The sequence below is a fragment of the Schistocerca piceifrons genome, chromosome 4, assembly GCF_021461385.2.
Source record: "Schistocerca piceifrons isolate TAMUIC-IGC-003096 chromosome 4, iqSchPice1.1, whole genome shotgun sequence".
NCBI lineage: Eukaryota > Metazoa > Arthropoda > Insecta > Orthoptera > Acrididae > Schistocerca > Schistocerca piceifrons.
Window position 1 is genome coordinate 89,928,877 of NC_060141.1, and position 27,271 is coordinate 89,956,147.

A 27,271-nucleotide genomic window follows, 5' to 3' on the forward strand; every position below is an offset into this window, starting at 1 on the left:
AGCGAGTTAGGGAATTCACGGAAAACCTAAATCAGCATGGCCGGAAGCGGGTTTGAACCATCGCCCTCCCGAATGCGACTGCAGTGTGGTAACCACTACGCCAGGGTGTGCGCATGGCAGGAGGTGGAGAGGTTCCATTCTTCCAATATTTTGCAGGAGCACAACGGTGTTACTCTAGGCGTCATGGTATGGGGAATCACCACGTATGACTTCTCGTCAAACTGGCAGTGATTGAGGGGCCGAAGCGCACAATAACCCTGGGTTCGTTGTGGGGCGGCGGTGGGGTGGGTGGACTGCTGGTCTGATGTGGGGTTGTGAACTACTGAGGGCTACGACGGAACAAAGCCTCTCTGTCGTGTCTAGGTCCCTGGTTTCATACATGACACACGATACTCCTACTTTCAAAACATGCTGCAAGTTACATTTGAAAGCCCTCAAAACTGCACTTGAAAAGATTGTAAGTCGTATCATTTGCTTTCAGTTCACTTTCGCAAAATTATAGACTTTTTTCCGTTTCTGTGTTTCATTCACTTTTTCCCTGACAACTGATCTCAGTTCAGAGAGCGCAAAGAACGTCGGCACAGTCAGATTTTATTCTGCATACTCTGATAACACATCGACGCATTTTAGCGCCTCGGTGTAGTTGATAACAGGTTCCTCGATCGCCTAGTTTAGGCTCTCTTCCCCTACCGAACATACTTTCTTCATTACATCCACTTAGCTGCTCAGTTAACGATTCATACGCATCGCCCCTTGACCATCAGTGGATTTCTTCATCTTCGCATCCAGAAATTTGTATTCTAAACTACAACAGACTTCTTATTCCTTTTTTCTTTCAAAAATCGCCGATTGGTCCTCCATATCATCATTCTTCCCATCGCAAGAGGCCGATACATCGATAGAAAAGCGTGACCTTTTATGTAGCCGACGTACAACAATGTCGGACTTCTTAGCTGCAGCCATTAGATCTGTATGTGTCTGTTAATAGTGCAGGATAGCATGACATACAGCTATTGCGACCGCTTTAGGTATGTGGTCGTATAATTTGTTGAAGATATTTGATATTTCTAGAACATTACATATTTGCCAATGAAGATATCAATAGCCCTTATCGTGCCTCTTAAATTCTTCATATTTCACTATGGTAGAGCAGCCTTACATCAGAATCAATTCTTCAGCCAGCTGTGGCTGTGGATGCCTCTTTTGACAGCGCACGTTACTGAAGGGCAGTCGATCTTCGTAACACACTTTCCTGGGATAAATATATTGCACGTCCATTCGATGTGTATGTGTCTGGTATATCCGTTGATGAGGCTAGAACCGTCGAAACAGATCACTGTATAATAAAATGAAGACCATTTAATCACAGTCTGATTTTTTCCCTTATCGAACGATAACGAGCCTAATAATATTTTACGCGTTTATCTCGTAAACAAGGCGGCAGTTATTATTTGATGTAATCTCATTTACCCGCGTTAGTTCTGTTTCTCTCTTTTTGTCAATTACCTGCCAAGTAATTTATCGCAATGAGCACGCAATCACCGCATTTCAGTAACAGCCGATTATGGTCTCTCCAATCTCTCCGTGGGCGTTACGAGGTAGTTACATTAACTACCTCTAACATGCGAATAACTGGTAATGTTCTGTGGGTCTTCATTCTCGTGTTTAACAGAAACAGAAACAAAACCAGGAATCGTCTAAAACAAATGATGGTGACAATTATGGCGGCAAGTCGCGCATAGAAAATTATTCTGTGGACGTGACTGTCGTATTTTCTAAAAGTTCAAATGGCAATATTTGCCTTCTATGAACTCAGTGCTTTTCGGTTATTAGTTTAATAACAATAGCCATTACGAACCCTTTACCAATAAAGTGTGTTTTCTCAGTTCCTATTACAGGCTTCTTGGGGCATAGAGGGATTAGTAGATACAGTTCTTACGAGGAACACACGTCCGCGAATGATCCTTTGACTATAAAATAAGTCTGAAGATCGGATCACTTTCAGGTCTCATGCTTCACTTGAACTTTGAAGAGGGCACGGTCGTCAATGCTTATTGTAATCATGATGACAGCACATACCATTTTTGTCCGACCACAACAATGGCTCCGAGAAACCGATACTTTAGTAACCAGAAGGGTTGACTATGGTGCTCCACGGACTCGCCGTACTTTCTACTTTAAAGAGCACGTCTTTCGTGACGAAAAAGAGAACCCGACGAAGAGCACTTCAAACACTGCCCATGCGACGGGCTCCTGTAAAGCACAGAGGTAAGTTCATCGTCCCCGCTGAATGGGTACCCGCGACCCCGAGATTTTAAAGTGATCCTGCCTTCAAACTTATTTCACGTTCAAACGGTTCATTTCCGGATTGTGTTACTTATCAAAACTGCATCAACGAAGTCCCCTATACAACCCTTACAAACCTGTAGTATGAATTATGAGACACGCCATATATTACTCATTAGGTGAAGGATACAACGAATAAGTTCTTTACCGAAAGATAATTATGTCCAAAAGCGTTTACAGGCTCTTAATAAAGCAGCATACACATTAAGCGAGCAGAGCGAAAGAGTTCGTATTTTGTAATACAATCACAGCAGTTCTCCCTCTTCGTTGTGCATTAAATTACTTACAGCTTAATTCATTGGTCTAACATTTGCTGTAGTTTTGTCCCGAGGATCAAATCTCCTTCATATTTCAAGTAATTGTTCTTCAGGACTGCAAGTAATCGCTTTGGCGTCTGAGACTGACATGTTATTAAGGGAGTGAATGATTAGCACTTTCGTTCCTGGGTCCATTGTTTTCCCAGCGGTACAAACTGCAGGTAGAGGACACATCTACGACATTTCGCAATACGGACACTGAAAACCATTCACATATGAAAGAGACTGAAACAAGAGATAACCATCACAATAAATTTAAAATTAAAACTATAAACTGAGCTCCATAAGTATAATATAATAACTCACGTACCATACACTTCAGCAGCATTTCTTCTTTCTGGTTTTGATATTGGCTCCTAGTGTCAATATTTGTATTTGAATTCTGTCTCTATCCTGTGTAACTATATCGTCTACATCTACATGGTTACTTTGCAATTCACACTTAAGCGCCTGGCAGAGGGTACATCGAACCATTTTCATACTACTTCTCTACCATTCCACTCTCGAATGGCGCGTGGGAAAAGGAACACCTAAATCTTTCCGTTCGAGCTCTGATTTATTTTATTATGATGATCATTTCTCCGTACGTACGTTGGTGTCAACAAAATATTTTCGCATTCGGAAGAGAAAGTTGGTGATTGAAAATTCGTAAATACATCTCGCCGCAAGGAAATCGCCTTTGTTTCAGTGACTGCCACCCCAACTCGCGGATCATATCAGTGACACTCTCACCCCTATTGCGGGATAACACGAAACGAGCTGCCATTCTTTGCACTTTTTCGATGTTCTCCCTCTATCCTACCTGGTAAGGATCCCACACAGTGCAGTAATATTACAGGAGAGGACGGACAAGTGTAATGTACGCTGTCTCCTTAGTGGGTTTGTCGCATCTTCTAAGTTTTCTGCCAAAAAAGCGCAGTCTTTGTTTCGCCTTCCCCACAATATTATCTATATGGTCTGTCCAATTTAAGTTGCTCGTAATTGTAATTCCTAGGTATTAAGTCTAATTGACAGCCCTTAGATTTGTGCGATTTATCGTATATCCAAAATTTATCTTGTTTCTTTTAGTACCCATGTGGATGACCTCGCACTTTTCTTTGTTTAGTGCCAACTGCCACTTTTCGCACCATACAGAAATTGTCTCTAGATCATTTTGTAATTGGAATTGATCGTCTGATGATTTTACGAGACGGTAAATCACGGTGTCATCTGCTAACAATCTAAGGGGGCTGCTCAGATTATCACCTAGATCATTTATGTAAGTCAGTAACAGAAGAGGGCCTATGACACTACCTTGCGGAACGCCAGATATCACTTCTGTTCTACTCGATGATTTACCGTCTATCACTATGAACTGTGACCTATCTGACAGGAAATCACGAATCCAGTCACACAACTGAGACGATACTCCATATGTACGCAATTTGACTAATAGTCGCTTGTGAGGAACGGTATCAAAAGCCTTCTGGAAATCTAGGAATATGGAATCGATCTGAGATCCCTTGTCGACAGCAGTTACGCATGAAAGTAAAGACTGGCTTAACTTTTGACTACAGATGACGATTCCAGACACTTGTTAATGCCTGATATATTCTGTATTATGCCAGAACTTCAGAATTCGTATACCCACACTACAGCTATACAGAAACTGTTTCTCTTGGACAATTCAAAACGTAACTACAACATTTTATGACTATTAATTACAGCACCTGAGACAGCCCTTCTTTATAACATCGAATCATTAATCATTGCTTAAACTGAATCACCGATGGCACATACACATCACAGCAGACTATGACAGATACATCTACGCATTTTTCTACCACCATTAAAGATTTGATAAACCGATACACATAGAATTTGCATAGGTTTAGAGAGATTTTACGATAATGTGGACTGGAATACAATTTCTCAAATACTGAAGGTATTGTATTGTATGGTAACCGGGGACCTAGAAACGACGGAGAGGCTCCGTCCCCGCCGCAGCCGCAGTGGTCCGCAACCCCACGACGACTACCACAGTCCACTTCAGCCCTCCGCCGCCCCACACCGAACCCAGGGTTATTGTGCGGTTCGGCCCCCGGTGGACCCCCCAGGGAACGTCTCACACCAGACGAGTGCAATCGCTATGTATGTGTGGTAGAGTAATGGTGGTGTACGCGTACGTGGAGAACTTGTTTGCGCAGGAATCGCCGACATAGTGTAACTGAGGCGCAATAAGGGGAACCAGCCCGCATTCGCCGAGGCAGATGGAAAACCGCCTAAACACCACCCACAGACTGGCGGGTTCACCGGACCTCGACACAAATCCGCCGGGCGGATTCGTGCCGGGGACCAGGCGCTCTTTCCCGCCCGGAAAGCCGTTTGTTAGACCGCACGGCCAACCGGACGGGCAATTCTGAAGGTAGTTGAGATAAACTATAGAGAGCGAAAAAATTATCTGCAACTTGTACAGAAACCAGACTGTATTTACAAAAAGATCGATAGAAGTTATGAAGGAACTGAGTAGCCCATCCCCGAAGTGTTTAGACTAAGTAAGGAGTGATGGGAACCTAGGAGTTACTTAGGAATGTAATTAAAGTTCAAGTAGAAGAATAAAAAAAAATTGACTTTAGCCGAAGACATTGTAATTCTGTAAGTCATGACAAAGGAATTAGATCAGTTGAACGAAATGGATAGAATCTTTGAAAGAGTTTATATGATGAAAATAAACATAAATAAAACAAGGGCAATGAAATGTAGCCGAATTAGGTCAGTTGATAGTGAATTAGATTAAAAACGAGACTCTCAAAGTAACGATGAGTTTTGTTATTCCGGCAGCAAAATGGCTGCTGGTGGCTGAAGTAGAGAAAATATACAAGGGGCGTTCGATAAGTGATGCAACACATTATTTTTCTCGGCCAGTTTGGGTTGGAAAAAAGCGTAATTTGTTGTGGAACACCTTAGGATATTCCACCTTCAGCCTCTATAGTTTCATGACCTTCCGATAGGTGATGGCGCTATACGTGTGCTTCCAAATGGTGTCTGTAACGGAGGTGTGTTCCAGGCAGAAAGCCGGAGCATCGCAGATATTTATAAGCACCTGCAGAATGTCTACGGAGTCCTAGTAGTGAACAAAAGCACAGTAAGTCGTTCAGCGAGGCTTCTGACACCACCACAAGAAGGTTGTGCAAACCTGTCCAATTTCCCGCGTGTCGGCCGGCCGCACACAGTCACGCCGTGACTCCTGCAGTGTTGGAACGTGCGGGCACTCCCATTCGAGGCGTTCGACGTATCACAGTCAAACACTTCCTGCTTAACTGGACGCGTCTGTCGGTAATGCTGACTCACTCGTCCACCATTTGGGGTACCCAAAGGTGTGTGTTTCTCCGCTGCGTTGCTCGACGCCTAACAGAAGACCACAAAGAGCAACAAACGACCATTTGTGCGGGGTTGCTTGCGCGTTGCGAGACTGACCGTGACGATTTTTTGTCGAAAATAGTCACAGGCAATGAAACATGCGTTCATCACGTCGAACCGGAAACGAAACGGCAACCCATGACAAAGCAAAGCCTCACACAAGTCCGTGCACCCGAGAGAAGCTCACAAAACTTCATTGGACTGTTCTTCCTCATTCATCTTACAGTCCGGATCTTGCACCTTCCGACTTGCATTCCTTTGGCCAAATGAAGGCTGCACTTCGTGGAAAACAGTACGTGGATGCTGGGGAGGTTATCGGTGGAGCAAGACGTTGGCTCCGTCGTCGACCAGTAGAGCGGTACCATGCGGGCATGGGGACCCTCCCAGTAGGGTGGCGTAAGGCCGTCACATCGAACGGAGATTATGTTGAAAAATGGGGTTTTGTAGACAAAATATTGGGGAATAATATGTAGTATTGGAATCCTGAATAAACCCAATCTGCTTTCATAAAAAAAGTGTTGTATTACTTATTGAACGTCCATCGTAAAATGGTGCCTGATAGTAGGAATAAAAGCGTTTCTGAAAAAGAGAAATTTTTAACATCGAATATAAATTTAAATCGCAGAAAGTCTTTACGAGATTGTTTGGAATGTAGATTTATACGAAAAAAAATGTGTATGAAATCTTATGGGACTTAACTGCTAAGGTCATCAGTCCCTAAGCTTACACACTACTTAACCTAAGTTATCCTAAGGACCAACACACGCACCCATGCCCGAGGGAGGACTCGGTCCTCCGCCGGGACCAGCTTTATACGGAAGTAAAACGTAGACGATAAACAGTTCATACACGAAGGAAATAGAAGAATTTGACATGTGGTCCTAGAAAACAATGTTGGAGATCAGACAGGCAAACGGATATCCAGTGAAGGGGTACTGAACCGAAATAGAGGGAAAAGAAATTTATCACAGGGCTTCACCAAAAGTAGAGATCGGTTGACGGGACGCATCATAATGCAACAAGGAAAAGTCAGTTTGGTAATGGACGAAAGCGTGTGGGGGAAAAGTTGTGGGAGGAGGCCAATGCTTGATTGTGGTAAGCAGATTCAAATTCACGTGAGCTGTATTAGTTGACACAGAGATGAAAAGTCTTGCACAGTTTCGACCACCATGAAATGATGCATAAAACCATTCTTCGGACTGAAGACCACTGCAACACGGCTACTACGATAAAGGAAAACAATAATGGAATCATAGGAGGGCCTATTTACGCTGCAAAACATCACCAGAATTTACTAATCTCACTCTTGGAGCCATGCGTGACCGTTACGGAAGTCATTTGCCGGCCGCTGTGGCCGAGCGGTTCTAGGCGCTTCAGTCTGTAACCGCGCGGCCGCTTCGGTCGCAGGTTCTAATCTTGCCTCGGGCATGGACGTGTGTGGTGTCCTTAGGTTAGTTAGGTTTAAATAGTTCTAAGTTCTAGGGGACTGATGACCTCAGATGTTAAGTCCCTTAGTGCTCAGAACCATTCGTTACGGAACAAACAGAAAACGCCCAGAACCATGAATGAACGAAACTTAGTCGAACGGCACAGACGTCTGTCTTCATATTCTCTGAAATTCGTCCAATTTAACGATAGCTAGTCTTTGCATGATATTTATAATAGCCAAACACTACAGCAAAGATGTGGAAAACGTGCTGAAAAAGGAAACAACACTTTCTGGGACGAAGAATGCTGCTACCAGTTTTTATGACATCACAAAGCAGGTTGTTCACTTCCCATTTGTAGAACCTGGAAGCAAGGTGAGGAGCGTGTTCCTGCTATTATGTACGTCATTTCTGATTTCAGCGTTAACAGAAGACAGCAGAGAGTGACCTGGATGACGACCTTTTTTCTTACTCTAAATGTCAAAAGCAAGAAGCCCTTCTCCTGACTGTAGCCACTGAAGGTCTACGCGAAAGCTGTACTGATGGCGTTTGCAGACAGGATGTGAAAGAAGGTAACAAATTGTAAAACGACGATGACACGGCTGCGGCAGACGGGAACCTGCTGGGGAGTGGAAATGGGGACGCGCCGTGACCTCGGAAGGCGTTCGGGGTAGACCCAGCTTCGTAAGAGAGGCGCATGCAAATCGTGCGCTGATGCAACAGCAGGCTGCCGACAGCTGAAACAAAGCCCGGTTCCTCTCACATGTGCTCGTACATACATTCCTAATGCATGAAGCAACGAACGGCACAGTAACTTGACTCTTGAAGTGCCAACACTGAGCTACGCTGCGGATCACACAACTGAAAGCTTGTCGCCGGCCGGTGTGACCGAGCGGTTCTAGGCGCTTCAGTCTGGAACCACGCGAATGCTATGGTCGCAAGTTCGAATCCTGCCTCGATCATGCATGTGTGTGATGTCCCTAGGTTAGTTAGGTTCAAGTAGTTCTAAGTTATAGGGGACTGATGACTTCAGTATGTTAAGTACCATAGTGCTCAGAGCCATTTGAACCATTTGAAATCTTGTCCATTCCAAGACGTTTGTATTTTGATGCATGTCATATGCCACCTACAATAGTGTGGCCACATCACGTCTGGTCCATTTTGAATGGTATATCGGTTGCGAATATATAATCGACTTCTAAATTGTAATGTTATGTGTGCCTCATTGCTTTTTTTAAAATTAATTTGCGCCTGATTTTATTCTGAGAAGCTCACTGATGTATGTAAATACCGTAAATGTAAATGTGATTCAAAAAGTACTTGAAGTGAAGTAAAGCGCAGCTGGACAGCAAGAAACTCTTTAGCGCGCAATCCCAGCAAGTACAGTAGTTGTGAATCTTTGAGTATGGAATCTAAAAAAAAAGATAATTGATTTATTAAAAAAAGAGGACGGTTAATCTTTATCTTGTGGAAAGAGGACGTGTTGCTAGGCCTTCGTTCAGAACGTATTGTTACATTTAATGAAAATTAATATTTTAGTGATAAAAACGAGTAAAGTATGTGGAAGAGTTGCCAAATATTTATGTATACAAATTTTCTGGAAGAGAAGAATAGAAATATCTTGTTTTTGGAAGAGGAGGTGAACTTCATTGTCGTCGCCGTCTATCAATCGACAGAATTGTAAGTGTACAAAGTTCACTAAAATACAGGAAAAGAAATGCATTCTCTACAGTTTTCATTCAATAAGTAACAACCTCTCATAATTTCTTAATTACAGTAACTGGATTATGTTCTTGTACAATAGTATTGTGCTGAACTCCACAGGCCAATTTTGATGTAGCAGGACGTGTAGTTTGAAGGAAGTTTGTGTGCCAAGCAATCTCCTTTTCTCACGAAAAGCAGATTGCTGTTTGATCTTATTTACTTACAGCAGTGGTCCCTTGGGTATGAAAAGCTACGAATACTTGGGCTCAACGCTATCCGCAATACGGCCAAGAAACTAACAGAGTCATATTTTAAACCTTAAAGAACAATAACTTCCTCCAAATTGTAATACGTCACCAACTGGTGCAGAAGCTGATCATTCAGGAGGCAGCAACCAAAATTCAGGTACCAGTTACAAGTAAAAATCTCAATCAAAAATCAATCTCTCTCTCTCTCTCTCTCTCTCTCTCTCTCTCTCTCTCTCTCTCTCTCTCTCTCTCCAAACACATAAATAAATGTTCATATTATTGAGATAAAAGTCATTATATAAAGTGCCATCTCAGCATTCCTGGAATACCGTGAGCAGTTTGAGAATTTTGATCATCCACATAGTGACTTGCTGGTTTGGGATACTCACTCACCGAGGTCGTGCGGCCTCTGGACTTAACACGTCCCGCCGCGTCAAGGGTGTACCACGAGTTCCTCGATTGAGGGAAATGGTTGCCAGCATGAAACGCTCCTTTCGTCCCGCCCCGAGGTTCCTCGACGTCGGGAAAAGTCGAAATCAGGACCACGGGCCGAGTCTACGCACTAAGGGGCCTGTGTGGCACATGAGACAAATTAAGCGACTTACTGCTTCTTCTTCTTCTCGTGCCTTTGTTCCGCATCGGTGTGGAGTCGGCATATTTATTTACAGATTTGGCAGTGTTATTTTCAAAGGCCGTCCAAATGTCCTTCATGTCACCACTCTGTTCGTTTACAACTAAAAAGAATTTCGTATGACACAATAATTTTTTGTAAGGTGGTTCCGCCGTCAGGTGCAGCACCAAATAATTTCTAGGTCAAGACAGCCTGCATAGGCATGAAGTGCCCATCATACAGAGAAAGTGTACCATAAAGTTTTATCGATGAAAAAATGGCGACTATAAAAATAGTTTGGTGACCTCAGAACCCCTCACATTACGCCAGAACCCTTGCGATGTGTTCACTACGTCAGTTATAAATGTATTTACACTCACACAGGATGGTAGGTGCACAAGTACGGTAACTTCGAACCTCTGTATCTAGGTAACGAATAATTCGGATGTATCTTCATAACACATAAGGATTTTCAAAAAGTGGAAAACGGCGAATGTACAGTTAAAATTTGAGCCATTTTCTATGGTTAGTTATTTCGATAATTGCGGTCCATGGTGCGAAGTGACAAGAACTCGGTTTATGCGTACTTCCGCATTAGCACAGTAATTTTGAAACTATGGATCTCGGTAACGGATTATAATATCAAAAAAGTTTCGAAGTTACCCGATAACATTACCTTAAGAACAGATGGTAAAAAGTTCAACGATTCGCCATGAACTGAAGTTATAGAAGAGGCCATCCTCACAATTCGTACTTTTGGAACAGAAAAATTATGGTTTTTTGGGGTTTTCTCAGGAACGGACCAAATGATTATAAGCCATCTAAAGCACCACTAACGTAAAAGAACCAACCGATTTGATCAATTTGACTGGGCTAGACGATGATGTTTGGTTTGTGGGGCGCTTAACTGGGGGGGGGGGTCATCAGCGCCCTACGAAGTCCCAATTGTTACACAGACCAATGTAGCCACTGTCACGAATGATGATAATAATGAGGACAACACAAACACCCTGTCCCCGGACAGAGAAAATCCCCGACCCGGCCGGAATCGAACCCGGGACCTCGTGATCCAGAGGCAGCAACGCTAGCCACTAGACCACGAGCTGCTGACGCTGGCTGGAGATACTATATAACATTTAAATTTTGATCCTGTACTTTAGGATAGGTACTATACGCCTGTTCTTCCGCTAAGTATTCGCTAGGCCGAGGGCTATCCGGAACACTTGGCCTTTAAACTCTGTGACCAACAGAAGCCGAGATACAACCTCCTGAAAAATCGCATTTTCGCGCGGAGCGTTTTGAAGCATACTGGTTCCGCGCATAGTCGTGCACGGACCGATGAGGATAGCCATTCTCGCTTTGAGCCGCGAGACAGAGTTAAACTTCTCACTACTCCTATTAGACTCCTATAGGAATCCAACTATGTTCAGAAAGATTCTGAGATCCAAGCACTGGACTGGTACATCTACACCGCTTACAGTTCCTGCGCCAATTGGATACTAACAGCTTCCGTCGGTATTCACATAGCGAAACAGGAATAAGTCCATAAGGAAAAAACAGTCTCTGAAAAACATGACACTCAAATTTCCACGGAAACAAATGCGATTTGTTGGCTTCTATTAAATCTCATTAACTCCGTCTCGTTCACAAATACATCATCGTCCAGGCAGCTACTTCGCTTTTGCTAAGATGCCTCTTTTCATCGGGTACTTGCACGTGTCACTAAATGGCAGGCCGGCCGCTGTGGCCGAGTGGTTCTAGGCGCTTCAGTCTTGAACCACACGACCGATACGGTCAAAGGTTCGATTCCTGCCTCGGGCGTGGATGTGTGTGATGTACTTAGGTTAGTTAGGTTTAAGTAGTTAGACGTTCTATGGGACTGATGACCTCAGATGTTAAATCCCATAGTGCTCAGAGCATTTGAACCATTTGAACTAAATGGCAAAAACAATAAGAAACACGCACTTCCGCTTCTTGCAGTCTTTGCGTATTTGAAAAGCAACTTTGTTGCTCACAAAGTATCACTAACTCTCGACGTACGTTAAATGCTTGAAAAACCCAACCTCGCCCATCAGGGCTGTTTCCGATTCTGCGAGCTCCAAATCGTTCCACGATATTATTTAACATTTTGTCCTTCCGCCTAAACAGAATCATGAGCAGAATGCAGGCATTTTCGTTGGCCAATTTCTGCTCTCACTAACAGCGCTTCTGTAAGGTGCTGTTTCGTGCCAAGAACTTCAGAAGTTCCCACCCAACGCGTGTTAGAAGATACCGGGCATTATGGGAGGTCACGAACATTTACGCCAGCAATGGAGGCCCCAGCCATAACCCATTTAGGACAATTAGGGGAAGAGGCTGACCCACTACGTCGGGGTTGGAAAAAATCTCTTTCGCCGGAGACCGGCCCTCGCGTGCAGAAAAGCCTCAGGTGCTGTCCGTAAATTATGTGTTATAATCAAACTGTCGTGTTTGTGATGGGAGTCGATGTCGCCTGTAGTAATGGATTAACAGGTCACAGTATAGCAAATCACTGACAATAATGTTGGACACCGCCACCAACAACAACCACTAATGGCTCCTGCACCACTCAGAACCACCCTCTGACTGTTGGGTACGGGAAAGTCATGTATCTCTGCTCACCTCCCGTCCCTGGGCTCAGATATTAGCACGGGTGTACGAGTAACGCCTCGTAATATGGACAAACGCAACATGGACCGATAAGACGCGGCACAGGTTAGCAAAAAAAATTTGGAAATTTGTGGTAAGTTCTATGGGACCAAACTGCTGGAGTCATCGGTCCCTAGGCTTATACACTGCTTACTCTAACTTAATTAACTTACGCTAAGGACAACACACACACCCATGCCCGAGGGAGGACTCGAACCTCCGACGGGGGCAGCCGCGCGAACCGTGGCAAGACGCCTAAGACCGCACGACTACTCCGCGCGGCAGCAGGTTAACACATTTCGACTGTAGGATACGAATGTGACGGAAGTAGCTTGATACGAGTGTGACGGAAGTACAGTGAGAAGCTTGCCAGTAGGGCATGGTACAGTGAGCCGGCCGGAGTGACCTGCGGTTCTAGGCGCTACAGACTGGAGCCGAGTGACCGCTACGGTCGCAGGTTTGAATCCTGCCTCGGGCATGGATGTGTGTGATGTCCTTAGGTTAGTTAGGTTTAATTAGTTCTGAGTTCTAGGCCACTGACGACCTCAGAAGTTAAGTCGCATAGTGCTCAGAGCCATTTGAACCATGGTACAGTGAGGTGGTGGGGGTATTTTCGTGTGATTGATTGGTAGATATGTACATGGGATGATATGGGGCCCCTGATACGTCTAACGCCATCGAACGATACTGGGCTCCGATATCCAACATCTGTTCGTTCGCTTACAGTACACCGTAGGCGACCTGTACTCTCAATAAGGGAAGGCACCTCTTCATTGCTCTCCAGTTATATGTCAATGGTTTGGCGAACACTCCACGGGCATTAGGGTGCTAAAAGTCATATTTTAGCTTTCTACGGTTGTATTAAAACAGGGCTTCGGACTGGGACTCCACACTTGACTACTCAGTCGGTACCAGCATTGACCGCGGATGGGAAGGTACCTGGTACATCCTCCACGATGCACCCACTTTTAATCAATTATAGGGCGCTTTCGTCTGTTCGATTGTATCACCCACTGATGACAGTATAAGGACTGAGACAGTTCTGTAGCGTAAGAGAGTGTCAACCAAATAATTTCAGTTTTTTCCCTTATTTTATTTGTGAACCGGTTTTGGAAAATTTATTTCCATTTACAATGCTGTATGATGCCATCGTGGCTGCGCGCCCACCACAACACGTGAAAAGGTCCGAGAGCTTAACGGCGGTTCTCTTGTGTGCGGTGTGTGGTCATACTAGGGCGTCATACAGCATTTAGCATTTCCGAAACTGGCTAAAAATAAAATTCGGAGAAAAAATTTGTAGCTGTTTGGTGGATTATTTTCCTCTGAAAAATGAATAATGTAGCTCCGGATCCAACAAAGGCCATGTAGAATTGTGTCAAAACTGGGGTAGCAGATTAGGGTTTAACGTCCCATAGACGACGAGGTCATTAGAGACGAATTGCACAGCCCTCCTCACCAATAGCTCAACGTAGCTACTAAACAAGAGAAAGAAGTCTATCAGATTACGATGTCTGAAGCCTATCGCGTTGTAAACATCCATGGTAACACGAAGAACTGATATGAAAAGGAATGATCACTTAACTTAGGCAGTAGAGAATGAGAATGGAAGACTCGAACTGGTTCGGAGAATGTTGAGAAAGAACAAAAATGGTTCAAATGGCTCTGAGCACTATGTGACTTAACAACAGAGGTCATCAGTTCCCTAGAACTTAGAACTACTTAAACCTAACTAACCTAAAGACATCACACACATCCATGCTCGAGGCAGGATTCGAACCTGCAACCGTAGCGGTCGCGCGGTTCCAGACTGAAGCGCCTAGAACCGCTCGGCCACACCGGCTGGCGAGAAAGAACAGAACATCTATTTAAGAATTCCAGGAATGGCAAGAATGACTAGACGAGTATTTGAACCCTTTCCTCAGGAATGAAGGCCAACTGCATTGATCACCGCGGCTACTTCGATCACGTCTTTTACGCCTTGATCACGAGATGATTTTAAGTTCAGCAGTGGCCATCCCATCATCTGAGAGAGAAAGCAAGGATAACTTCCTAATCGAACTATGGGTTACCATACCACGGTGTTGAAGCTGATAGATATTCAAAGATATCATTTTTGTTCTTTATCAATTCCAGCAGCATGGTGTAGGAGTGAAACCTCGAGATACACGTGTGAACCATCAAAAGAAACGGGATATAATGATGGCATATTCCGCTTAGCCCTAATCGTAAGAGCTTAAAGTGCGTCATTTTCCGGTATAACCAGAGCCGTCTCACCACATAAGATCTTGCGGTTTTCTCGCGTGCTGCGTTGCGAAATTACCGATGAGGTGCGGTGCAATCCCGCTACGACAGCCCGTTTCGTAGATGGCAGGCATACAGCCTTCCATGGCATAATAAATTGCTGGGTTACTTTCCAGCTGGGTGGTAATGTCGCATCATCGGCCATGTTTCATCCACTGCTGGATGAATGTCAGGTCTCGGTTGCTCCATACATCACGGGCTACAGTCCGCAACATCTACATGTAAATTCGACAACCGACTTGCTGTGCGTGGCCGAAGATATTCCGTATCGACATTAGCTAATTTACGCCCTATCCACGCCCTTTATAAAGGGAAGAAGAAGTGACTTTCAGTGTACCTCTAAACGCACCCTAATCTCTTATCTTATTCTTATAATCCCTACTCCAGATAAGCGATAAAGACAGCAGAACTGTCGCAGTGTCTTCCCCGAAAATCGGTTCTTTCTAAATTTACCCAGTACGGTTTCGCGAGAACCGTCGTCTTCTTTCAAAAGCGACTCTCATGTATGTTCCCTAAGCATCTCCGTTACACTTTCGTCTGGGTTATATCGACTTGTTACGATCCTAGCAGCCTGTCTCCGACTTAGTTAAATTTCTGCTGTTACAATATCCAGATGCTTGAACAATGGGAATTCATAAAATGTATACGTAAATTGCGAATATGATACCACGACAGGTATGCAACTTATTGTAGACAAATGAAAATTTGTGCCAGACCGGGACTCGAAATCGGATTTTCCGCTTGTCGCGAGCGATCGCCCCAACTGCTTCGGCTATCCGAGCGCGCTTCCAGTTCCGACTCAGTCTCCATACGTCGTAGCGACTGCTTCCCATAACGCTCACAATATTATGTGATTCTTGCCTTGGCTTTGGCATGAAATACATCGGTGCTTTGTCTGTATTTGACTGTGTCGATGCAATTTCGTGTCAAAGCCAAGGTAAATTGGCGAAAAAATAATAATAACTCTCTTCCTGTGCGGGAATCACATAACTGACAAGCGGGCGCTCGGAAATATTGGGATTTGGGTCGATCCTGGAACCGTGTTCGGATAGCCTATGTTGTTTAGATGACCGCTCGCGACAACCGGAAAATCCGAGTTCGAGTTCCAGCTAGGCACAAATTTTGATGTATCCGGTAAATTATATGGCTATTGCGATTTAATACTCCCACCTATCGTCAGCAGTGTCTGTTCTTTCGAACAATTATGCAGGGCCGAAGTAACATTGCAGCGAACTATGCACACGTTATCATGCATTAATGCACAAGTAGAATTGCTCCCATTAGCGTCCTGTATGTGATCTCCTTTACAAATGCACTGCATTTTTCCAGATCCCTTTCAACAAACCTAATTTCACTTCCCCAATACCTTACAAGATGGTCCCACTTCAATTCGCCTCGTGCTATATTACCCCTAAATACTTACACTGATGAAAAATATCCGGGCACCACTGTCTAATGCGGAAATGACCACTAGATGTCGTTGAGTGACTTTAGGAGGATACAAGATGACTTGGACATGATTTGTGATTGGTGTAAAGAATGGCAGCTAACTCTAAATATAGATAAATGTAAATTAATGCAGATGAATAGGAAAAAGAATCCCGTAATGTTTGAATACTCCATTACTAGTGTAGCGCTTGACACAGTCACGTCGATTAAATATTTGGGCGTAACATTGCAGAGCGATATGAAGTGGGACAGGCATGTAATGGCAGTTGTGGGGAAGGCGGATAGTCGTCTTCGGTTCATTGATAGAATTTTGGGAAGATGTGGTTCATCTGTAAAGGAGACCGCTTATAAAACACTAATACAACCTATTCTTGAGTACTGCTCGAGCGTTTGGGATCCCTATCAGGTCGGATTCAGGGAGGACATAGAAGCAATTTCAGAGGCGGGCTGCTAGATTTGTTACTGGTAGGTTTGATCATCACGCGAGTGTTACGGAAATGCTTCCTCTCTAGAGGAAAGGAGGCGTTCTTTTCGTGAATCGCTACTGAGGAAATTTAGAGAATCAGCGTTTGAGGCTGACTGCAGCACAGTTTTACTGCCGCCAACTTATATTTCGCGGAAAGACCACAAAGATAAGATAAGAGAGATTAGGACTCGTACAGAGGCATATAGGCATTCAATCGTTCTGTTTGGGAGTGGAACAGAGAGAGAAGATGCTAGTTGTGGTACGAGGTACCCTCCGCCAGGCACCGTATGGTGGATTGCGGAGTATATATGTAGATGCAGATGTCACGAGATGTGAAGCAGCCTGTGTAAGAGAAAGCGGCAGGTATTGTGTCCCCAGTAGAGAGGCAGAACAGCAGAATGGGTCGGTCAGCAGGGCTTAGTGACTTCCAACGTGGATGCCACCCAAGTAACAAATCCACCAGGGACATTTCAACCTTTCTACTGCTGTCCAAGTGGCTTTTGCTGATCTAAGTGTAATAGCGAAGGAACGACCAAGCTAAATCAAGAGGAGGCAGACCTCGGGTACTGACCGACAGGGACCGTCGAACACTACGCAGAGTGGTTGTATCACATGAAATCAGCAGAAGGAATCAGTCGTGAGTTCCAAACTGCTACCAGCAGTCCAGCTACTACACCTAATGTGCGTAGGGATTCAAAAGGAATGGGGGTACAAGGGTCAAGCAGCTCCTGATGAGCCACGCATTTCCGTAAATGCAAAGCGAAGCTTGAGGCAGTGTAAAGAGTGACGACACTGAACAGTGGGTGATAGGAAATGAGTGATTTGGAGTGACGAACCACGTTATACCCTTTAGAAACCCAATGGAAGGGTTTGGGTTTGACGAAGGCACGGAGAACGTTACCTGCCATCGTCTGTACTGCCAACAGTGAAGTATGGGGGAGGCGGAGTTACGCTGCGGAGACGTTTTCGCGATTAGGGTTTGCTTCTCCTATTGCGCTTAAGAATTCGCTAAACACGAAAGGGTGTGAACTCATTCTGCACCGTTGTGTGCTGCGTACAGTACAGATACAGTTCAGAGACGATGACTGATTGTATCAGCATGAAACTGCACCCTGTCATAAAGCAGCATCTGTGAGGCAGTGACTTTGCCCATAGCTGCGTTCTGAACCCAACCCAACGGAACACCCTTGGGATGAGTCAGCTACGTTCCAGACCCCAGCGCCAACTAACTTCTCTGGTTTCTGCTGTTGAGAAAGTATGGGCCATTCTTCAAACATTGAGACACTGCATGAAAAGTGTCCCGGCAGAGTTCAAACCATCGTAAAGGTGAAGGGTGGCCACACCCCATGTTAATACCCATTAACTCATGTCCGTATACTTTTGATCAGGCAGTGTACTCATAATGGCAACGGCCTTGCCGCAGTGGATGCACCGGTTCCCGTCAGATCACCGACGTTAAGCGCTTTCGGTGTGGCCGGCACTTGCATGGTTGACCATCTGGGCCACCATGCCATTTTTCTGGTGCACTCAGCCTCGTGATGCCAATTGAGGAGTTACTCGACCGAATAATAGCGGCTCCGGTCAAAGAAAACCATCATAACGACCGAGAGAGCGGTGTGCTGACCGCACGCCCCTCTTATCCGCATCCTCATCTGAGGATGACACGGCGGTCGGATGGTCCCGATGGGCCACTTGTGGCCTGAAGACGGAGTGCTATATAGCTAGTGTACTCATATTATGTGACGAGCTCAAGAAACTGATGACTTACCTTATAATCGTGTACTGTCGGATTCTTTCTCTCTGTTATAGGCGTTGTATTTATTCGCGTTTAAGGAGAGTTGTCATTCGATTTATGAAGTGGAAAAGTTGTACACCTATTTCTGCACTTCCTTTCGACTACAGGCTGCAGACGGCAGACAACAGCATCGTCAGCGAACAACCTTACAGTGCTGATGGCCCTACCTGACGAACCATCCATGTCTATTGAGGACATTATTGGTCCTGTAACACTTCCTTGGGGCACAGTGGTAGTCAATGCCGTTTCTGCTGAGCATTCTCAGTCGGCTAGGTCTATCACGCTTACAGTTCGACAAACTCCATCAAGCCAATCGCACACCTGTAGGTACTCCGTGTGATCTTAACACGATGTACTATAATCCAAACGCTTTTCGGAAACATGTGAAAACGGATACTACCTACCGTTAACATGCTATCGCGTTTGAATTACGAAAGTTTTGTCGCATTAAAATAAGCTTATTGTCTTCTAGAAAATATCATATTATCCGAGTTATAATCTAGGATCCTTCTGCAGACGGCCGTTAGCAATATTGTTAACTCCACGCATCTTTGTGTAAACAGGAGTTTCCTGCGCTCTTTACCAGCCAAGTGTGTCTGTTCACTATGCGAGACGGTCTCCATAAATATAAAGTAGGAAAGCTAATGATTCTGCGACGCGTTCAGTGAGAAATATCATAGGAATTCCGTTTGGATTTGTTGTTTTGTTTCCTTTGAGTAGTTTTAACTTCTTTTCTGTGTCGACATACCTTTCAATACATATTGAGTGTGGGGCAATCAGGCATTGGCAGTATCTTCAAGCACGAATTTTTTCAAAAATGGTTCAAATGCAGCTAAGCACTACGGGACTTAACATCTTAGGTCATCAGTCCCCTAGACTTAGAACTACGTAAACCTAAATAACCTAAGGACATCACACACATCCATGCCCGAGGCAGAATTCGAACCTGCGACCGCAGTGGTAGCGCGGTTCGGGACTGAAGCGCCTAGAACCACTCGGTCACAGAGGCCGGCGAATTTTTTCGACTGGGTATTTTAATATATCTATTTCATGTGTGCTGTCGTGAAATTTCGCACCCGCCTGTTTCGTCATGGCATCCCATTTTCTATTCCGTATTTCATCTTGACTAACCTCTATCACTGGGAATTCCTTAAAAAATTTCCTTCGCCCTTGTTTCTTCAGTTTATTCGGCTATTTGCTCAGTCCATTTCCACCACATTTCATAAAAGTCGCGTAGGAAATCATCATCTTGTGGCACTGATAAGTCTTTCTGTCCCTTATCATTATTTTAATATTTCTCTCACATTGCCAGCCGGAGAACTCAATGTATCAATTTATTGATGATTAGCGCGATATAGTTAGTGGCTCACTGCCGCTAAATACCCTGAACAAAATCTATTGGTTTCCTTGGCGTTAAAACTAAGTTATAACTCAAGTTAGCGACGACCTCCTCCGGCGTCACCATCATGAGCTTGCTTATCGCGGATACTGTGCTGGGATTTTACTCCTAACAGTCTGCCGAATAACGTCGCAGTGACTGATGTGAAAACAAAGAAATCTGAGTATGCTGCAAGAGAATATGTCGACGTCTGCAATGAGAAACGCTCGTGAAGCTAGTGACCTCACTGGCTTTTTTATTTTTATTTAAGATTTTTTTGTAAGAACATAAAACAAAATTTGTTAAGTATCAGCATTCGTGGTGTAACAAACATTTGGCTTCTTGCGTTTCGGACATGTCAATAACGGACGATGTCTGACTCAGACTGCGGTAACCGAACTTGCATATAAAACTGAACACAGAGGATTGCGAGCATTACCACCATCTTTTCAGGTGCAGCCAACGGGCGTAAACACCTGAGTTCCAGGTACTGGTCAGAGTCCAGTGAGTACTGGAAAAATACAGTCTGAGGAATTCCGTAAGCACTTGACGATGTGGTCCGCTGTGGGGGGGGGAGGTGGAAAATCAAGAAACGTTAAGTTTCTTAGACCGTGGCAAGTAAGCTCGAAATGTAATTCGACGGGTTTGGAACGCTGAACTTAGCGTTCGGTTTACAGAGAACAACTAATTGTGATGTTCCATAAGTCCTTACGCGCCATCCACAACGAAATATATGCTGGCATGTTAAAGCCCACGAAGAACAGGTAAAATAGTACATATAGTATGTATAGTAAAGTACGAAAGCGAACTCATTGTTACTATTTCCGCGGGGAACAGTCGCACGCAGAAGTGGGAAGTCAAATAGGATCACTGTATTAATGCAACTTTAACTTCCTAGAGTTAAATTCAAAGGATACAGTGGACCATAGAACGTTCGGTTCGCACCGTGTGGCATCAGAATCGCCAGTAGTTAGCATTCAGTTGACGCTTCTAACACGGCCGACCACTGTTGGCAGAGTCAGAAGGACGGCCATGGCGATTCTAAAGGCCATTGCTGTCACGGTGGCAGCATTGGAGAGGAGTCCATGTGATGGTCGCTTGGCGTACGATATTGTTTGACGTAAGTTACGACTGTTCCGGATCACCGCCGATGTATGGTAAGGCTCTCTGTTCAGTCACTGATGAGGAGCGTAAGAGAGAGACGGCTTACGATAAACCGTACGCAAAGAGTGCCGTTCTCTGGGTGCAGGTACACTTGTACTAAACATTTCACGCAAGTGTTGCTTCACACCTTGTAATATATTAAGAACGACACTGTTATCTGCTAGAAGATGCTGAATGAACAACAAATTTTCTTTCTACTATTGTCAATGAACACTATCATCATCTTGCAGCCTACATAACAATGGAGAAACGCATGTTCGACTACCTGACCGTAATCATAAAGTGCTGTGGTGCACACATACATACTGACATTAGGCATCTGTAGCATGTAGGCGTCATTGTAGCATGTACGGCATAGGGAATACTATCGCAAGGGAAACCTGAACAGTAGGAAAGCGTCGGATATCACACATATCGCTGAAAGTAGAATACATACTAATGACAAACTGAGAGCAGAAAGCTTGCGTGCCAATTCCCAAAATCTTTGTGGATGAAATTCTACTAGATCATTTATATTTGTAAACTGTAACGATTCAGTAACACTTCCTTGGACTACTCCCGAAATTGTATTTACATAAGTCGGTTTTGTCCAGTTAACAGCGACGTGTTGAGTTCTATCTGAAAAGAAGTCTTGAAACCTGTCGCAAATCTGACCCGACACGCGGTAACCCATGTTTTTTTTTATTTACTGAAGTGTGGGACAATTTGAAATGCCTTCCTGGAGTCAAGAACCATGGCGTGTTAACCTGAGCGCCGATGTCTACGGCGACGTGGATCCCATGGATGAGTTTTGCGGAATCCATGTTGATTTTCATAGAGGAGATTTTCGTTCTCCAAAAACGTCACAATTCTTGAGCGTAAAACAGGTTTCACAATTCTACAACAGATCGGAGCCAGTGACATGGCCGTGTAATTATAACCGTCTGTCCTAACATCCTTCTTGAAAATTGGAATGACCTGCGCTTTTTTCCAGTCGCTACATACCGTTCGTTGTTCCAGTTCCTACGATAAACTGCTGCTAGAAGAGGAGCAAGTTCTCTCGCATTATCTCTGTACGATCTTACACGTATCTCATCTGGCCCTGATGCCTTTCCGCTACAAATAGACTGTAGTCTATTCCGGGATCAGTTTTCCCAATATCTACCATTTCGAAGCTCGTATAATGTTACGATCTACCGCGGTGAAACGATTTCGCAAGACCGTATTCAATATGTCGGCCTTCAAATTGTGAATGTCTGTTTCGGCGCCGTTATGGTCACTGAGTGACTCAATAGACGATTTCGAACTACATACTGATTTTACGTAACACTAAAGCCTCTTAAGGTATTTACTCAGATCGGCTGACAAAATTTTACTTTCAAAGTCACTGAACGCTTCTCTCATTGCTCACCTTACGATCACTTTCGCTTTTGCTTGTCAGATAAATTTTGACTTCTCTTGAATTTGTGATGAAGCTCTCTTCGTTTACGTAGCAGTTTCCTAACATGGCTATTAAACTATGGAGGGGGGAGTCTTTCCCACCCCTTAAGACGTTACTCGGAACATACTTGTCTAAGGCGTATTGAACGATGCTTTTGAATTTTTTCCATATATGCTTCACATCTTCATCCCCATCATTGAATATTTGATGTTGACTACTCAGATACTCTGCAATTGCCGGCCGTTGTGGCCGAGCGATTCTAGGCGCTTCAGTCTGGAACCACGCGACTGCTACGGTCGCAGGTTTGAATTCTGCCTCGGGCATGGATGTGTGAGATGTCCTTAGGTTAGTTAGGTTTAAGTAGTTCTAAGTCTAGGGGACTGATGACCTCAGATGTTAAGTCCCATAGTGCTTAGAGCCATTTGAAGCATTTGAACTCTGCAATTTGTATCCTGTCACTCTTGCTCAGCAAAAATATTGTCCTACCTTTCTTAACATTCCTTGTTATATTCTTAGTCACAGATGCTATCGCAGCCTTATAATCACTGATACTCTCCTCTAAGTTAACTGATTCGGAAAGTTCAGATTCGTTTGTTGCTAAGAAGTCTCAGACATTACCTTCACGAGTTGGTTCTTTAAGTAGCTGCTCGAAGTAATTTTCGGACAAAACACTCAGAATAATGTCACACGAATCCCTGTTGCTGGCATTAGTTTTGATAGCATGACTCTTCCAGTCTATACCTGGCAAGTTTAAGTCACCGCCTAGTACAACAGCTTGATCAGGAAACTTATTAATGAAATTCTACTACTGTTTTTAGTGTCACTAGAGGCAAAGAAAATACTTTCTGATTTTTCGCCCAAGTGAGCCTATTAAATTAGATGTTGCAATTTTCTATGGAAGAACAAAATGACGTGTTTCAAATCAATGAAAAAATCCATGACAGTTCTATTGTATCAGTTCAAAATTCTAGCGTGACGCTGACAATGACAGGCAGATCAGAACATTGATTCTGCATTATTCTACTTATTCTTTACGCGTTAATTCTGTTTTTCTTGCAAACTAACGCTTTAAGGTACAGTAGAAGTATATAAATTAAGTATTAGCCACACAATTACGCACTTGCAGTCAATAAAAGTTAAGTGTCTGAAACAATGAAGACATCTCTTGAATGAAGCTGATATTGTTTGTTCAGATATGCCTCAGGTGGTGACAAAAATTACGAATGAACTAAGCAAATACTCACACTGACTGCCCCAGGCAGTAGTACACATGTGTACCGCTGTATCCAACAGAAGATGAAGGCGCGACTCGTCAAAACGCGGCGTAAGATGTCTTTTGAAACCGTGCTTGTTGTGTGTCAACAGACCGCTACCATAATGTTCGAACACAGTGTATGCTCCAAAATCCCACAGCAAATTAACGTCAGTAATATGGGTATGTAATTCAGCGGACTACTCATGTTTCCTTTCTTGATTATTGGTGTGACCTGTGCAACTTTCCAGTCTTTTGATATGGATATTTCGTCGAGTGAGCAGTTGTATTAGCAATTGTATCAGTACCTAGCTGGTATGCTATCTGGACCGGGAGTTTTGCCTTTATTGCTTTGAGTGGCTTCGCTACGCCGAGGATATCTACTTCTAAGTTACGCAAGTTGACAGTTGTTGATTTAACTCCTGGAACATTTCCTTCGTTTGTTGTGATGAAGGAATTTTGGAGAACTGTGTTTAATAACTCCGCTTTAGTGGCGCTGTTGTCGGGACTATTACCATTTGTATCGTGCAGTGAAAGTTTTGTCTGAAACTTCCTGGCAGATTAAAACTGTGTGGAAACATCCCCCAGGCTGTGGCTAAGCCATGTCTCCGCAGTATCCTTTCTTTCGGGAGTGCTAGTGCTGCAAGGTTCGCAGGAGAGCTTCTGTAAAGTTTGGAAGGTAGGAGACGAGATACTGGCAGAAGTACAGCTGTGAGGACCGGGCGTGAGTCGTGCTTCGGTAGCTCAGATGGTAGAGGACTTGCCCGCGAAAGGCAAAGGTCCCGAGTTCGAGTCTCGGTCGGGCACACAGTTTTAATCTGCCAGGAAGTTTCATATCAGCTGCAGAGTGAAAATCTCATTCTGGAAAGTTTTGTCTGTTTGTTGCCGCTAGTGTACTTGACATATGACCAGAATATCTTCGGATTTTCTGTCATATTTGGAGACAGATTTTCGTTGGGGAAGCTATTAGAAGCATCTCACATTGAGTCTTGAATAATAATAACAAAAGCAGCGGCTGTATTCGAATCTAACGCCGTTTATTCGTTTTAACACATGCTACCAGTTTCGGCACCGCATGGCGTGATCTTCAGGCCCCGAACGTACCTGCCATCCACAACCGTTTTCTTGTGCGATGAACAAATCGCTTGCAGAGGGCCAAAATTGACTGGATTCTGTACCTTCCGTGGTAACAATAAGCCCAGCAAGGCCAGACGGTTGTGGATGGCAGGTTACGTTCGGGGCCTGAAGATGTGGTGTAGAAACTGGTAGCATGTGTTAAAAAGAATCAATGACGCAGGATTCGAATAGAGCCGCTGGTCTTCTTGTGTCCGGCTGCAGTCCCACTTTCCTTGATGGATTACCAGGATCTCACAGTTAGGTCCGCGCTGAATATCGAGCTCATGTAAAACACTGCCAATCTTGGAGGTTTGGTGTTCTTTTAAAATTAGCATGCTGTTTTCATTGCTTCTGCAAGAGTATACCGACCTATTTTGTGTACCGTGGGGGATTCATCCGAGCATTTGCCTGCACAGCTTGACATGCCCTCCGTGACTGGCAGAACAAGAGTTGCATAGTGTGAATAGTCCCTCCGACTACCAAACACTCAAGGTCACGTGTACCTGTGCACATCAGAGTCTTTGGAAGGCTGGTAACCGCTCGCTGTGTGGTGCGCAGGTGTTCGCCGCCAGGGCGCGGCACCGCGTGCGGCCTGTCCTGCGACAAGCTGGTGGACAACGACATCTCGGACGACGTGGAGTGCGCGCTGCGCGTCTACCGCGAGCACCAGCGGCTCTCCGGGGACGGCTTCAACGCGTGGGTGGTCTACCAGCGCTTCTGCAGCCGCGGCCGCGCCGACCACTACGTCGACGACTGCTTCGAGAAGCCGGTCAACGCCAACGTAGTCTGACGGTCGGGCGCTTAGTCCACTGGACGCCACGTGCCCCTCACCAGTGCGCACTACTTCAGTGACATCAGTTTTTAAATCTGATAATCTAAGATGAATTTTATGGGGCGTCTTTGTGTCCCCCTCTTCGTCACCTTAAACCCTCACCCCCGCCCTCGCACTCCCCTCCTCCCCCTCGCTCTCCCATCTGGAAAGGAGTCGTTTTGGGCAGATACGGTTTACATATAATGATCACCAATCAACATCATCAGCTATTGGCAGTATTTAATGAGTTTCCATTCTGCCACACAAGGTGTGCAGTCTATCTCCGATGTGGAATTTCTGAATCTCTCCTTTTGGGTCATCTATGGAAAAGTTCAAAAGCCAATCTGTTCTACAGCCTCCAAAGGACATTCTATGCCATTTCTATTGGTAAACTTAGACTTCACGCATCATTTCTCCCGCACATATTTTTTTATGTTCTTTCTCATTCTGCCGCTCAGAGTTACACCACGTTAAGTTACGTAAAACCTATCTATTCGCTGTCTATACCTGTATTATCATTTTGGTGATGAGTCTAACTACCTTTTCCATACAGAAGAACTAGTTTCGGTATGAAATTTTTTAATATGGTTTATATTTATTTTCTCATTTATTTACCCGAAATTATTTTTCATATACCATTTAATTTATTTCACTTTCTGAAACTATTCTCTATGCCTATTTTTGACTGTAACTTGTGAAAATTATCATCTAAAGGTATAAAATCTATTAAGCATTTCCTCATTTTTAATGTTTATTGATATTGTAATCTTCGTAAGTATTTTATCAGTTGAAAACATTTTTTAGTTTTACGTTCAAAAATTATCGTACTATACCTACTACGCGTAAATATTTTGTAATCTGCAAACAGATATTTGTTAATCATCTTTACTTACATAAATGAATACATCGCTGCCAATAAAATTGCTCTTTTTTGTATTTTAACAATTTTTGTAACAGCTGTCTGTTACTTCCCTTTTTTTGTTATTTGATTCATATCAGCCAAAGACAATAATGGGGACAGATCACATCTTGTCCCAGTCCTTCGTTAATTTCTGTTACTGTCTTCTGTCTCAGCACATTGAATTGGGGATTGTATCTCAACACATTGAATTGTGGACCGAATCATTAGATAGCAGTAGCACCACGGCGAAAGGAATGGCTTTAATGATAACAATGACATACTTAAAATATCCCGCACATGTTACGCAACAACAATGGCATGTGAGCTTAAATAACAATTTATTTAAATGCTAACAACATACACGTGTTTTCAGTATTTGTCAGAATCAATGGATAACATTGCTCCAGCAGCAAATAAATCCATTGCCCCAGTTCCGATCAATGATTCCTGAAAGTTTTCCTTGGTTGTCGGACAAATGCCGGAATGGGTAATCCCCTCCC

At 44.1% G+C, this 27,271-nt stretch overlaps 2 protein-coding genes across 2 annotated transcripts in view; one reads left to right on the forward strand and one right to left on the reverse strand.

Moving 5' to 3' along the window:
* LOC124795620 overlaps positions 1 to 26,584 on the forward strand; it is an 80,769-nt gene extending 54,185 nt beyond the window's left edge. Inside the window, exon 4 of the mRNA XM_047259691.1 lies at positions 25,618 to 26,584. Coding sequence (XP_047115647.1) covers positions 25,618 to 25,849 — 232 coding nt within the window. The 3' untranslated portion in view covers positions 25,850 to 26,584. The remainder of the gene's footprint in view (positions 1 to 25,617) is intronic.
* The window catches only part of LOC124796423 (H(+)/Cl(-) exchange transporter 4), a 395,803-nt gene that overhangs the window by 277,412 nt on the left and 91,120 nt on the right, over positions 1 to 27,271 (reverse strand). The gene's annotated exons all lie outside the window — the stretch shown is intronic.